At 40.6% G+C, this 15514-nt stretch overlaps 1 protein-coding gene and 1 long non-coding RNA gene across 4 annotated transcripts in view; one reads left to right on the forward strand and one right to left on the reverse strand.

Annotated features, from left to right (window-relative positions):
* LOC108507007 (inositol monophosphatase 1) overlaps positions 1 to 14667 on the reverse strand; it is a 25614-nt gene extending 10947 nt beyond the window's left edge. For 2 of the 3 annotated variants that reach the window (XM_017834572.1, XM_017834575.1), the window contains exons 1-2: positions 14569 to 14638; positions 13475 to 13517 (exon numbers count right to left, since the gene is read on the reverse strand). In XM_017834572.1, coding sequence (XP_017690061.1) covers positions 13475 to 13517; positions 14569 to 14623 — 98 coding nt within the window. In that variant the 5' untranslated portion in view covers positions 14624 to 14638. Of the gene's footprint in view, positions 1 to 2937; positions 5077 to 5218; positions 5375 to 10229; positions 10355 to 11155; positions 11248 to 11332; positions 11461 to 11776; positions 11817 to 13474; positions 13518 to 14568 lie in introns of those variants that run through there. The other variant, XM_017834574.1, reaches the window with a different exon arrangement.
* LOC108507008 lies at positions 2586 to 14144 on the forward strand. Its single transcript, XR_001877938.1, has 3 exons — positions 2586 to 2930; positions 5515 to 5704; positions 13936 to 14144. It is a non-coding gene; the product is annotated as an uncharacterized LOC108507008 (long non-coding RNA).
* Positions 14668 to 15514: the final 847 nt, after the last annotated feature.

The following is a 15514-nucleotide window of genomic DNA, read 5'->3' on the forward strand; positions in this document are numbered from 1 at the left end:
TCAGCACTACCTCAGGAACCTCGGTGCCTTTTGTCATTGTCACCTCAGTAGCTGATCTCAAGATGAACCTGCAGGGACATGATGTGGAAGTGGACGGTGCCTTTGTGGACTAGGGGTTTCTTTCTCCAGAAGTCTTCCTCGTTCTCTATTTATATTTAGTTTATATTTCTACTCTAACAGTTTTTACTATATCCACTATATCCAGCTTAAAGAAGACAGAGGTCCTCCATCAACCTGCACCTCAGGAAGTCCCCCATCATCCCCACATCACCATTGGCCAGTCAGAGCTCAAATCAGTCCAATAGTTTAATTACCTCGGTAGCCTCATCTCCTCAGATGGTAAGATCGACGGAGAGATAGACACTGAAGAACTATGGAGATGATAAATTGTGTTTTTACTAATTATTTTGGAAGTCATTCTTTACGAGGTTGTATTAATAGCACACAGCCAGTTGAAAGAAGCACTTTGTTTCAGAGTTGGGTTTTATTGAGGGAAGCTGCCAAACATGCCTCAGTACTACCTATATAGGACTGCACAAGTATTATGGAAAATGGCTTCTTTGACATTGTTAATAGTATACTTAACATTACAGGAAGGGTTTTACAGGGGATTTCAAATTCTGCATTGATCCTAAAATCAGAAGTAAACAGGAATGCCTGACAAGTGAAAGAATTTCCCTAATCCAAACCACAGTTACCATTCCAGCCGAAACAAAATTTTGTGTTTCATGTAAGAGGCTACTATGAGGAGAACTGAGCTGCAAGGAGATGTATTTTCAATTGACACCTGATAGACAAGATGAACAGAGGTGATCTATTGATAAAAAGTCTTCAGACTGATCACACTCCAGAGCACATACTTTTCTAAAGCAGACACAGAAATGGAAAACGCTAAAAATAAAAGTACGAGAGATTACTTCCTGCTTTCTTAGTGTGATATATTGTTTCTCGTTTACTACAGCATTGCCCAGCTGATCTAATGGCTCTCATATCCAAGCAGAATTGAGCTCTTAGTATTAAATACAACCAAACTCTTGTTTCCAAACTATGTTCTGTATATTACAAATTTATGCCAGGCAACTTTGTAGCGGTGTTTGAACTGGAACAAGGCTGGGAGCTGCTACCAGAAGCAAGTTTGCAAAGCCTTGACCTTGTGCATTCTCTAAAATTATTATACAGACAGAACAACCAAAAAGCTTGATATTGACCTATTTTAGTAGTTTGGCTGAAATACTGTTTATTATAAAATCATTAAGTATTTCTTTTGACAAATTCCTCTTCTCGTTTAAGCAACTTTGCATACATTTTCTTTGTAACTACTAGAAGTGAGTTTAACATTTTATTTATTAACTTTGAAGTGAAACAATTCAGCACATTCTAAACACAGGCCTGTAAAATTAACAGCAGTTTCAAATGTCTCCTCCAAAGTGTTTTATAATTTTTTTCAAATACAGTTGTTGAACTTTCCCTATGAAAATATGCTAAGATAATAAGCTGTAGAAAAAACACAAAAAATTATATATGCTAAGTAAAGATATGCTAGAGTCTAAACAGGTAAAATGTGAGCAATCCTAGCCTAGGCAAGATACTGAAGCTCTGGGAAAGTTTCTGCTTTTGTTCCTAGTATAATTGTTTAGGGTAGAGTTTTCACCTCTCCTCAATTATTTACCTGTCAGACTAGCTTAATTTGGTTTTGCTTCTCAGTTTCTGAAAACTAAGTGGAATTAGCTTCTATGTACAATCCGAGACACATTCCTGGAATAAGATGAATGTGAAAACTTTTTGGAGTCTTATCAACTGTGACTTGCCATGTTAGTATTGTCATTACAGGCTGCTAGCTCTTAGCAATTACTGGCGATTGATGAAAGCAACCATCCTGGTAAAACCTTTGAGGTCTCCCCAAAGATTTATTTGCTGTATCCCAAGTCTATCTTCCCTTTATCCAAAACAAATGTTATTTCAATTATTTTGCCTTCAACTGCTAAGGCAGAAAAATCAGGGGCGGGAGAAAGGGTGTAAGCAGAGAATGAAGATTTTCTGCTGAAAAAAAAAATGGCCCTGTTGTGTAGCAGCATTTTCCACTTGCTTGTGTAACAACAGCGGGGGGAGCAAGTGCTGTTCAGGGCTCTTCCCCAAATCACTGGTCCCACAATGATGGTTGGCCTCTTATTGCATATTCCATACCGCAGCAGCCTAAGATGCAAAGAAAGACGAATGGAAAATTGCAGAGGAAAGGGAGGAAAAGAAATAACAAGAGAAAAGGGAACTGTTCATCTTGTACTGGAAAGGAAGATAACAGCAGGAGAGACAGGCCACAGAAATGCTCCTATAATTTCTGCTGCCAGGAAACATTTCAAAAATATCCAGCCACTGAAAACCTTTCCTTGATGGAAACCAGAAACATCTTCCTTTTTGTGACATTCATACCACATCCAGTAAAATAATTTATCAATTCCCAAGTCATGTTAAAACTACAGTAAAGAGTACCATAAAGCAAAATGAGAAACAACTAACAGTGACATGCTTACTGAGATCTTTTTGGGTTTTTATGCAAGTCAGATCAATACATAATCTACACATATTCCTAAATTGTTACAAAGGAACTATTGCTTGGTAGTAATGAAAACCACAACACTTTACAGCCAGTTGAATGTTCAAAGACCACATTACTGTTCTACCAGTGGGGAGAGTAGCTTTGAAAAAGATGCCAGGGAGACTCCCCTTACCTTGTGATTTTTTTTTATTGCAGCTGTGCCTAGAATGGGTATGTCATACATGTCTGTTTGTCTTCAAACTGGTATAAATGAACCACAATCCAACGTGGACATTGTTTCTCTTTAGGCAAGCACATACTGGAGGAAAACCTGGACACTTTTTCTCAGTTAGTGAATGTGGTAACTGAATGAGGCCAACTACCAAATCCAGATTTGGTGAGTGCCCAAGTGACTGTGGTGAATTGTCCATCTCCACTTGCATGTCTGAGTCGTACATCTCTCCGCCTCATGTGAGCTCTCCGAACTGAAACTCCATTTCTCACAGGACTACCAATATTCCTTAACCTTATGTCCCCTGCCCTCTTCATAGAATTTTTCCCCCCTTCTGTGTATGTCCTGCAGTGGCAGGACAATGTCCTTGGGATGCATCATATTGACATTTTTGAACAGTGTAGACACTCATCTCCCTGTGGCCCAGTTACACCTCCAGGTGTCACTGAGTACATTCAGTCATGGTACACGTAGAAGCTGGAACATCCTTACAAACATGAGAATAGCACACGAAGATAGTCGCCTGAAAGAAAGTGCCCCATTGTCTGAAAAAGAAAGGTAGCTCTTCCCTTTTCAAACCTATTTAAAGGTGAGTCACGCTGATCTAGCAGTGAGTCAGGCTGCGGAAGACAGAGATTTCTCCCCCTTGGTCTGAATACTGTGCTCTAATCACAAGCCACTAGGTCATTTCAGTAGCAATGGATCACACCTTCCATGCTGCAGCTGAAAATCTTGCTAAGCCTCTTTAGTATCCGATGAATAGGTTTGCTTCAGTAGTTCTTCCACTCTGCACAGCCCCACAGAGCAGCAGAAATACACTACAGCTTTGCAAATAAAGTTTAGGCTTGTGCTTTCCACTGCTCTGTTCGCATCTGTTCATCCACTGTCATTTTCTTGGAGAATATTGATAGAATAGTTGTAAACAGGTGAAAGCAAATTGGAAGGATTAGTCTTGAAAGGGTTCTAGTCCTCTAGTTTAAACAGAGATAGGCTCAAGGCCACCAGAGGACAAGTTTATGTTGTAACAGGTCTGTTCAGAAAGATAAAGCAAGGCTCCTTGGTTATACATCAGGAAGATGTATATACAGTTAGAAGAGTGCTGGCCCTACTATTTGTGTGCCACATTATGTGGTTTTGTGTTTCAGCAATTCAAAACAGCTGTGACTGTGATAAAAATGATCTCATGGGTCTTACTTCCTATGTTCACTTTGAATTTTCAATCCAGCTTTGAAAGAGATCTGGAATACATCAACTACTGATATTATGATCTACCTTCTTAATGACCAACAAACAGGACACCAACCACTGAGGAAGTCATTAATTGTATAGGTCATTCTTATTCACCGGAGGTGTAACTTCTTTATGTACAATCACTGTAAATAACCACTTTAAAACTTAGTAAATCACCTTGCTGACTGCTGAAAAGGATTTACCTATGGCTGGAAGTGCCCAGATGATATTCCAAGCTGTTAAATGCTACACTTCTAGTTAAATTATATTTCTTTCTCTTTGACCATATTTATTGCTCTTTTACACAGGAATTAGAAAAGGATAATTTCAACTTCTCTTTTTATCCCCCACCTCATCACACAATTAGATTTGTAAACACAAGGAAGACATCTGTGTGGATTTACTCTTGCTTCAGAAAGCTTTCCTTCTAAACGTTGTCAAACTATTACAAGAAGAAAGTGTGGACCTGGCATATGGACAGTGCTGGTTTCCAAACTCAATGAAATCTGTTCTCGTAGACATAGAAAAGATGCTGCAATAGTGTAATGTGTTTCTTTCCTTCAAAGAACTGGTACACTGCAAGTTTACATTTCCATTATTTATTAATACATACTGTCCCCACCATTTATAAAAAATAAATATAAAAATTAAGAAAACATTCTTGATATTTTACAGCTCAATAGAGGAAGAAGTTATTCTAGAATGTAAATATCTGTAATATTAGTTATTATAATAACTAATTTTCCTTTCAGGACTTTGACCTTCTGTCAGTCAAGCAACTTGGAAATTGATGGGAACTGTGTCTTTAAAACTGAGGAGAGATTCTGGCATACCAGTGATTTTAAAAGAAAACTGGACTTGCTCAAATACAATGCTTCTGAAAAATCTTATTTTTTTTGGTGATAATTTACTAACTAAAGTATGACTCTGTATCTTCTATAAATAGAACATCATTATCAAGATACTCCAGAATTATATTTCCTCCATTGTACAGTGGACAGTCTTTATCAGACAGCCATGTTTCCAATGTATGTTCAAATGGCAAGGCTTCTCCAGAGACAGTATGGCATAATCTCAATTTCTGTAAGACAAACAGCACAGAAATTAACATCAAGATTTGCCTATCCGAGATGAAAGACATGGGGTGGAGGAGAGAAAAAAGGCTAAAGAAAACTAAAATCAAAATGCAATAACCTGGAAAATGTTAGTTATTACTGATTTACCTGGGATGTTGATTTGTTGTTGTCATTTTTAAGGCTTGCTAAGGAAGCTGCAAAATCTACTACTTTGCCAACACTCCACTTACTGCAAAAGAACATAGGTTTGCTTTTCTCTTTGTTCCCCTTTGGTAAAAACACTTGAAAGTAAATTCTTTCTGTCTAGAAAAACATGAAAAATAAAACAAAATTATTCACAGAAGAAACACGTAATTCCAGTCATACACATCTAACAGTTTTTCAGTAAAAAGCTTAAACTTCAGCCCCAAAATTACCAACTGAAACTTGTTCTATTCCATCAGGACCATTTTACTGCAGAATATAAATGACTGAGAGACTGAGATCATCAAATCCAACCCTCTCCCGCTGCAGGCACATATATGATGGACTGCAAGTCTAAACGGTGAAGAGAACATCTTTTGCCATGAGTCCCACAGCTACACTGTTATATACAGACAGACAGGAAAAGGTGTCTGCCCTGGGGAGAAAAAGGTGAGTTTAAATCAGCAGTACTGGCTTTTGGCAGCAGTACAGTGTCTCGAATTGGAATGCAAATTCCCTGAACTGGAATCCGGTCATAGTCAGCTAATCCTTTACCTGGTTTTCCTCCTTTTATGTACTAAACACTCTTCCTCCTAGACTGAAATATTTGTTTAAGAAATTTCAAGAGTAACCTATAAGAGAGAGATTTTGAACAGGACTGGGACAATCTCTTCTTCAGGTTTATTTCAAGAAAAGACATAGAGCAAGCACGACTGCTACATTCATCAGGTAGGACTGCCCTTGCTGAAGCCAAGCCAGACACTATCAAACAAGACAGAAGTCTCTTTTTAAAGGTTTTATTTATGCCTTCCCTAGAAACGTATGGAACTACCTCAGCTATGTTCATAAAGCTGAGTCTGAATTTCAACCTGTGCATTTTCCTCGAAATTTGAGTGTGCTTGAGAAAATCTTCAACATCCATTAATATTACAAAGGGGCAAAGGAAGCAGGACCTGAATCTTGCTCAAATGTAAATGACCAGAACTTGTAGAACAGCCAACACAACAGCCCTCCTATTATGGACACATGCTAACATCAATCAACTGCTACCTGTGCCTCAGCACATTCCTAGTTCGTCCTCCAGTTCTAAGGATGATAAAATAGTTTCCCACCGTTCACAGGAACTTAATTCCCAAAGCAGTTCATTCTACTGTTGCATCCCTGTAACTACAGGATATGCCTTCTGGAATTTCTCTGTCATATTCAAGAAAATACTGATTAATCAGGGACACAATGACTAACAGTTTTGCAGCATGGCCCTCCTGTTTTGAGCTGGTCAGCCTCCAGAGGGATAACGCTCATCAGGTCCGACATCAAAAGAAGCAATCATTGGCAAAAAGCTTATCTAAACAAAGAGGCCACAGAAATGATATTTCTAAGATTGGAGGATTTTCCTGAACATAGAATAAGAAAGGTCAGGAAGGATGCTCTGGTGTCACATGGTCCAAAATCATGCTCAAATCAGGGGGAAATTTAAAGCTGGACCTGACTGAAAAGGTTGGTAAGAGGTTGCTCCAAGTCAGATTCAATCAAGTCGTGAACATCCCAAAGATGTAGATTCCACAAATTTTCAGAACAGCTTGTTCCAAAGTCTGACCATCCTCACCGTGTGGTTTTTCTTCCTAATACCTTAACTGGAATTTCACACACATTGCAGCCTGTGCCCATTGCTCCTGTCCTTTTGCTGTGCACCTCTAAGAAAAATGTGTCAGTCCTCTCTACATAGTGATGAGAGAACTAATATGCCTAACAGGCATTTCAGAAACCTCATATTTAAAAAATCTGTCATCAAAATAGAACAATCTGGGCAGAAAAAGGCTAAAAGGAGTCTAGGAAGCAATGTAAATAGAGAGGTGCTAAAGGTTAACATGCTTAATTTATCAGTGTTAGAATTATTGCTCTTCTAGATGATTAAACAATTAATATCCAAATGAAAAAATTGCTGGTAAGAGAAATTATCATACAGTAATTTGTGGTACACTATTTAGTTTACTGACTTTAGAATTAGGAAGGAACTTTAAATTTTTTCTTATATAAATTGAGAGTGGTTTTTAAAATTATGTTCCACAATATTTGAAATTACTCACTTTCCCTCTAGCCCACATTTATTACAGTGGTACTACTAGTGAAGAATGCTACCAGCAGGTCTTTGTATTATGACATCTTCCTAAACAGTTATGTGGTTTCTAAACAAGTATAAAGAAAGAAATTCATAAGAAGACTCAGCAATCAAATAGGTGTTGTTGCTTTTTTTTTTTTTTGATACTTAAATTCCAGTGTATCTGGAATTCCAGGGTATCTGGAAGTGTTATGGCTGCATTGGATGGGGCCCTGGATGGTGACATGGTGGAAGGTGTCCCTGCCCATGGCAGTGGGTTGGAGCTAGATGATCTTTAAAGTCCCTTCCAACCCAAAGCATTCTATGATTCTCTGATGTTATGACATATACTCTACTAGGAGAAACCCTAATAATAATACCATCATATAGAATGTTTTCAGTATTCTAAAAACCAGTATAAGAGGCTTAAACTTGGTGTGCTCCAACATAGCAATGTGGTGAAAAACCAATTTAAATACAGTTGTTTTAAGAGGATGCATAAGTACAGATCTAAAGTGAAACCCCTGATGAAAGAACCAAGGTGTTTCTAAACCCAGCATAGTCTTGGCAAGTGAAAATACTTGAACACCAGGTGTGACTGACCTTGATAGTGAAAAGCAATAAGGAATATGTGAAAAACTACAAGAATCAAAGAAAGTAAAGGCTTCATGGTTTGTCTACCGAAAAATTACAGTTGCTAGTGAAGGAAGGAGAAAAGAAGGAAAAACTACCCACATCTCTACCTAGTACCCCTTCCATAAATGGAAACCCCTTTAAATCACAAAGATATCCTGACTTATCTCTCCTATTAGAGAGCAATATCAGGAAAACTAGGCAAAGGGATCAGACTGGCGGAGGTACAAGTGGCCCTACTCTCTGCCACTTGAGGACTGAGTCCCATCCTTTAGGCCATAGTAAACAATAAAGACTGATTTCTTCATGGATAGTGGAGCACAACTATTCATTATTAAAGCAGAATCCTGTCCTGGAGCTATCCCACTGAAACATCAGAAAATATTAGTAACTTGAATAAATGGAGCTTTTTATTCAATTGCTAAGGTAAAATTAGAACTTACTTTTGTCTCCCTCTGTCCCCCAAAAATAGCAAATGCAACCAGGAAACCTAAATAAGTTTGGTATGGATATTCTGTGGGCTGGATTCAGAGCAACACCAACTGGGCTACTGAAACAACTGATGAAGAAACAATGCTAGGGCCCCAGATGGGAGGTCACCTTTTTGGGGGATGAAATGGATTGTGGGCAGTAAATAAGTCCTCTGGTCCACTTGGCAAATTGATTATGTTGGACTTCCCCCCTGAACACCCAAGGGTGGTGTTATATCCTTAGTGGCGTTAAAATAATGAAGTTTTTCTTGCTGGAAAGCTGATGGTTTTACCACTCTGGCAGGATTTGATCTATGGTTTGCTGACACTCCCACGCCCTCTGCTGTGCAGTTTAATAATGGCATTCATGAAAAAAAATTTAAAAATCCAGGAATGGTGTGAATACGATGGAGTTGTCTGGGTCCAGTTCCACCTGTCCTACACACCTCAAAATAACGGTGCAGTTGAGAAGTGGAAAGGTCTTCTAAAATGAGCTTCAGGGTAAAGTTTACATAGAGGAAAATGCAGTAAAGTCCTACTTAAATCTGTTTGATGCTTAAATAGGCAGATACCCACCAGATGCCTGGTAGAACAAGCTCATTTTCTTGCTCTTTAACCCATAAAATGCCTAAACTTCCCCCTGTCACCCCATTCTTTTTCTCAGGGTAACAATGTTCTTATTAACTACCCTATGATGGTTAAAATATCTGTCACTTTAGTAACTCCTTGAGTAAACAGCACATGGAAAACTTTCTAAATGCAGACTCCCTTTAACTTTCACTGAGGTTTGGATAGTTCCCAAGAATGAGAAATTTCTTAATGTTTTAGGTAATGAATGATACTTGGTCAGATTCTTTAGCCTGAACAAACCTGGAATGTGCCCAAGGAATCATGACTTCACCTTCATAGAACCCTCAGCTGTAAAAAGATAACACAATACCCACTGTACTTTAGTGACCTTATTTGTTCCTCCTTCCTCTCTGTTTCAAGAACGAGATGATAATCGTGTCATTCAGTTTATGAAGTTCATTTCTCAAATGGGTTTTTTACACATACAAATTGTGTAACACCCTGAATCTTCAGGTGCTAATTCTGGATGGGTAGCTGAACCTGCTCCTGAAACACCTTGGTACCAACCTAAGTTGGAGTACTCACTCCCCAACCCTCAAAATTATCAAACTCAAACTTCTAAGAACGCATGGTGCACTGCAAATGCCCCAACATATAAATTCAGTCTGGGTGGGAAAACCAAGCAATTATGTTTCCAGTCTAGACGATCACTCAAATATTAAAATAGCAAGCCAAGTATTAAGATTTGACCCAATGACCCAATCTGCAGAGGGTCCAGGTGATTAGGAACCACAAGCAGCTAAGATGTGCTATACAATTCTGTGCTATGCTCTACTCTAATAATAAAATTCTGATGATCATCAAATTCTGTTAAAATAATAAAGTTTTAGTGCAACTTAGTGCTGTCATCATTCTGCCAAGGAAAAGAACCTGTCTGTCCCCACAGTGTTGGGTGACAGCCATGTAGCGCAGGACAATACATTTCTACTATAAAATAAAAAAATTTGACCCAAACTCCATACAGACATAACACACATAAGACTAGTCAGATTGCTTTTGGGGACCAGGCTGAAATATATATGTGATTGTAGGATTTAAAAATTAAATCCAAAACCAAACTGAGGGAACTAGATGAAGATCAATGAATTTAGAAAATTTTCCATTTCCTTTGAGAATTCAATTATTGAAAACAAACATCACTGACCTGAGGCAAGGACTTGTCCCCACATGCATGCATTTTCAGTTTCATTAATGCCACTTTTGCTGCAGTCTCACTGTTTTTTGCTCCTTTGCGTTTTTTGCTTTTTGCTTCCTCACTTTTTTTAGAATCTGAGAACAATATTATTCCTGTTAGTGTGATGATTCAGACTGTTTCCTGAACATATCTTAGAATTAGCCTGTTGGGCCTCATTGTATCTCCAAGGTTCCCATCCCTTTCATGTCCCTTCATGTCCTCCCAAGGTCATCTACCAGATACTTCTATTCAAGAATATTTGGAATTGTTACAGTTCTAGCAGAACTCCTTTACACTGAAAAGTAGATGAACATTATCATGATGTACAGACAGGCTGCAAAAGCCAAATAGATATAAATTCAAAAATTTCAACAGCTGTGGCCAGCACAGCATTCATATGACAACAGCTTCAGGTCCTCCCTTCTACAAAATCTCACTGCCCGATTGGGCAGTTTTGTTTATTCTCTTTCCCATCCTAGAACTTGTTTAAAATCTGCAAAATATAACATTATAGAGTCAATTTTTTTTTTTTGCCATTTTGGTTGTGTAGGTATAATCCTAACAGATTGGCATGCACACCCAACGCAGTTGCATTATTTGCACATGAATCAATATGTAAATAATAATGACTAGGTACAGTTCATTACATTATAGTATTTGTAGAATAAGAACAAGATAATGCTTCTGAAAGAAACTTGAGCCCTATTTAATCTTTAAAAATTCTCTTCATACAGTTGCCTTGTCTCAGCATAGATGAACAGTATTACATGTGACATGAGTTTAGGGCTATTTAACCAAGGAACCCCTATCTTTTTTTATTTGGTTGAACCTGACCCCTTCAAAGGAGGTCAGAAGTTCTGAAGAAAACTGCAGAATACATATCCTGCTGTACTTGCCTATAATATGTTTAACTAGCTGCTGGGTAGCAGCCATTCGAGGTTTTGGCGTGTCCAGCTTTTCACATTCATGGTCTGATTGATGGCGATGTCTGTAAACAACAGCATAAAACTTTTAATACCTTTTCCATACACTAATGAATGAGTATTGATGTTTAAACACCTTGTTCCACACACCTTAGACAAAAATGTTTTCCACAGTAGGGACATAAAACTGGTAAAAGCTCCTTTCCATTGCAGTCCTTGTATGAGCACGGATAAGACCTGTGCTGATCAGGTTTCACAGAATTGTTTCTTATATTCACCTAGGCATTAGTACAAAATATTTTGTGTAAAGAAACAGATACTACAGATACAAGTCACCACACACCTTTCCCAAAGAACTGGCCTAGCTCTCCATTCTATTCTCCTACTTTTGTCCTGGTTATGTTTAGCTCAGAGTTAGAAATAGAACCATCATTCTACTCACACTCAATTTACTTCTGAGAGGCAGAAAAAGAGTAGATTAATTTTTTTTAAGCTTTTCACATTCACAGTTAAATAATGCATACTTATATATGTATTTGTCTAGTCTGAAAACACACAGCTAATTTTAAGGCAGGTCATATATTATTAGATTACCTCAGAACATCCATGAGCATCTCGGCTCCTGTGCTGAAGGCTTTGTGGAAAAAGAAGAGACATTTCAGGAAAAGAAAACCATATGTGAAAACATTCAACTATTTAAAGAGTGATCTGACTACTTTTATCATGGCAACACTTTAATTAGATAACGAATCTTCTACAAAGTTTGTTCTAACCTCTGCATTTCACGTCTTGGATGACTGACTGATCATACTCTTCCTCAGTTTGTAAAACATTTAGCTCTTGGAACTTATACCTCAAGAAAACAAGCCACTTCAAGAGAATAAAGACATTAATATGCTTAAGAATTCAGCTCGAAGCAACTCGAGTTTGTCCATTTTAATGGATTTTCAATCACCATCCACAACAGCAGAAATCCCTTGAGGGCTTACGACGTTTTAGAAGTGAAATCTGCCCTCAGTCTACCTGAGTTTAACTCAGTTGCCCTCTGCCTATCTGAAGTGTAAATCAAAGTGCAGGCCCCAATTTCAACCTTGGAAGAAACTTCAAATCTTTTTCTGGAACTAAAAATACCCAGCCACCTCCTTTTATGACAAGGCTACTCATCGAGCTGACCTTGGGAAGCCCATAGATGTGCTGTTTTGCATTTCAGCAAAGCTTTTGACACTGTCTCTCACAGTGTCTTTCTGCACAAAACATCCTGCACACAGTTAGGAAAGTCCATAATACGATGGGTGGCTGATGGTTTGGGTTCAAAGAGTTCAAAGAGTTATAATAAATGCCATTGCATCAGGTTGGCGGTCAGTCACCAGCACAGTTCCCCAGAGCTCAATTTTAGGGCCAGTGCTCTTTAATTTTTTATAAATGTCCTGGACACATGTTAAGTTTGCCAACAACACTAAACTAGGAGTAGCTGTGGAGCCCTGGAGGGTGAAGTGTTATAGACAGATTCTGGATAAACTAGAGACCTGGGCAGTCACCAACTGTATGAAATTTAACAAGAGCAAGTGCAGGATTCTTCACCTGGGATGAGGTAATCCTGGTTATACGTACAAACTGGGGGATGAGAGGCTGGAAAGCAGTCCTGCAGAAAGAGATCTCTGGGTTTGGGTCGATGACAAGTTGAATATGAGCCAACAATGTGCCCTGGCAGCCAAAAGGGCCAACCATGTTCTGGGGAACACCAAGGACAGCATTGCTGGATGGCTGAGGGAGGCGACTATCCCAACTGTACAGTGCACTTGTGTGGCCTCACACAAGTACTGTGGGCAGTTCTGGGTGCCACAATATAGGAAGGATGTCAGACTATTAGAGCGTGTTTAGACAGTGACCAAGATGGTGAAAGGCCTCAAGGGCCAGACTTGGGAGGAAAACTGAGGTCACTTGGTTTGTTCACCTTGGAAAAGACCAGACTGAGGGTGACCTCATCGCAGCCTACAGATTCCTCAAGAAGGGCAGCAGAGCAGAAGGTGCTGAGCTCCTCTGGTGACCAGTACCAACACGGAAAGAAGCTGCATCATGGGAAGTTCAGGTTGAACATGAGGAACAGGTTTTTCACCGAGAGGGTGGCTGGGCACTGGAACAAGCACCCTAGGGAAGTGGTGACAGCACCAAACCTGTCAGAGTTCAAGGAGTGTCTGAATGACACTGGTTTAGTTTTAGTCCTGTGCAGAGCAGGGAGTTGGACTTGTTGATTCTTATAGGTTCCTTACAATTTGAGGTACTCGAACTTACCAAAAGACACCTGAACAGCCATCACATATAAAGGGGAGAAAATCTGAAACAAAGAGATTTGTTTTCAGTTAGACAACACAATTTTTGTTTTGCTAGTAGTTTCTAGGTTAATTTTCCCATGATTAACTTTTGCTTATCTATATCATAGGGTAGGTATCTTTACAAGGATATTTAGCAATTGCATATGCTTTACCTAAAAGTGTCTTTTGTGACAGTTACACTGTTAACTCCCCTAATCAGTAGAACAGAAAAACATATGACTAGGTAAATTATACTTACATACATTCCAGAAGTTGGAATTAGGCTTTAAATTAAAATTTTTTAAAATATCAAACTATGACACTGGAACATTTGGCTAGCCATTAAACTTACCAGTTAGTTATTTTAAAAATGTAATTTATTGTGAGACCACTTAGAATACAATTTTCTGACAGAGGACAATTTACATTTTTATTTTACAGGTTGCCAACTGGTGGAAGATGGCTCTTTGAAAGGGATAGCATCTTCTTCATTTGACAAGGCATGATGATCCTGCCCCTTCTTCTCTAGCCTTCATATCATAGCATACATACCATCCTTGTAATTTAAATTGCACGTATGTACACACCCCCTGCCTACTGCATCAGTTCTTAGAGATAAAATCACTTTGTTGTTTGCTGAATTCAACCACATCACCAATGGCAGCAAATGCCCTCTACTCTAGCCCATTACTCCGCGTCTCCATCCTTCAGATTTGATGTTAAGGGACCACCATGCAACTGGATTACAGAGCTCAGGTCACGACGATCTCAGTCACTTCATCCCTAAGACCGAGTGGTCCCATCAGAAAGCTTTCGGTACAGGGGGTTTTGCTGCCTCCTTCTGAGAGATTACATTTTCAGTGACACTTTCCGAGATCATCGAAGGCAAGCACGGAGGAGGACCGGGAAAGCAGGGGATTAACCACCCAGGGATACAGCAGAGACGGCAGACCCTGGCACTGGGCCGCGCAGGGCTGCAGCAGCACGGAGGACTCCCCGAGCGGGGAGAAACCACCACACAACCCCCGCACCGCCCCGGCTCACCACCCCCGCCTCCGCCGTGTTCTCCCTTACCGAGCTGGCGGCAGTCGGGCACCCCGCAGTGCTGCCCCAGCTCCAGCTCCGCCATGGCCGCGGGACGCAGGAGGCGGGCGGGGAGGTGGAGAAGCGGCGGCGACGGGCGGGGCCGCGCTGGGGAGGGGCCGGCGAGACCCGCCTCGGGGCGGGGGATGCTGAAAGTCTGCCCGCCCGCTCGGAGCTGTAGCTTCTGCTGCGCCGGGCTCAGCTGGTTTCGGAGGCTCGGTACGTGCCGGGGCGCCGGCAGAGGTGGCTGCTGCGCCGGGCTTGGCGGACTCTGCGCTGACCAGGCCGTGTCGGCGCTTCAGACTTCAGTGAGCCCAGAGCCGCGGCTGGTGCTCCTCGGGCTGTTACAGGGGAAAACATGTCTTGTGTCTTTCTTCTGTCGCTGTTTGCGTCGTCGCTCGGAGCAGGGCCTCTTCCCGAGGCGGGTGGGAGGCAGCCCGGCATTCCGAGGCGCTTCTTGCATCCTGTGACCTGCGGTGTCCTTTAGCGGCGCACCCGCCATTTTTGTAAAAAGCCATATTCCTTCAAAATTCAGTGTTATTTTCCCAGCCTTGACCGGCGTGCACGCCTGTGCCTTAGTGCGCTGCTCTCCCAAAACGCACCTTCAGTTGCGGCATGTGTCCAGTTCTGGGCCCCTCAGAAGAAGAGAGACATGGAGCTCCTGGAGCCGATCCAGTGGAGAGCTACAAAGGTGATCAAGGGACTTGAGCATTTCTCTTACGAGTAAAGGCTGAGAGAGTTAGGCTGAGGAAGAACTCTACTGTGCAGGTGACCGAACACTGGAACAAGTTGCCCAGAGAGAATGTCTCGCTGGAGACATTCAAGAACCGTCTGGACACAATCCTGTGCTCTAAGATGACTCTGCTTGAGCAGGGAGGTTGGACCAGATGACCCACTGTGGTCCCTTCTAACCTTACCATTCCGTGATTCTGTGACA

This window comes from Lepidothrix coronata, unplaced genomic scaffold, assembly GCF_001604755.1.
Source record: "Lepidothrix coronata isolate B3197 unplaced genomic scaffold, Lepidothrix_coronata-1.0 Scaffold235, whole genome shotgun sequence".
Taxonomy (NCBI): Eukaryota; Metazoa; Chordata; class Aves; order Passeriformes; family Pipridae; genus Lepidothrix; species Lepidothrix coronata.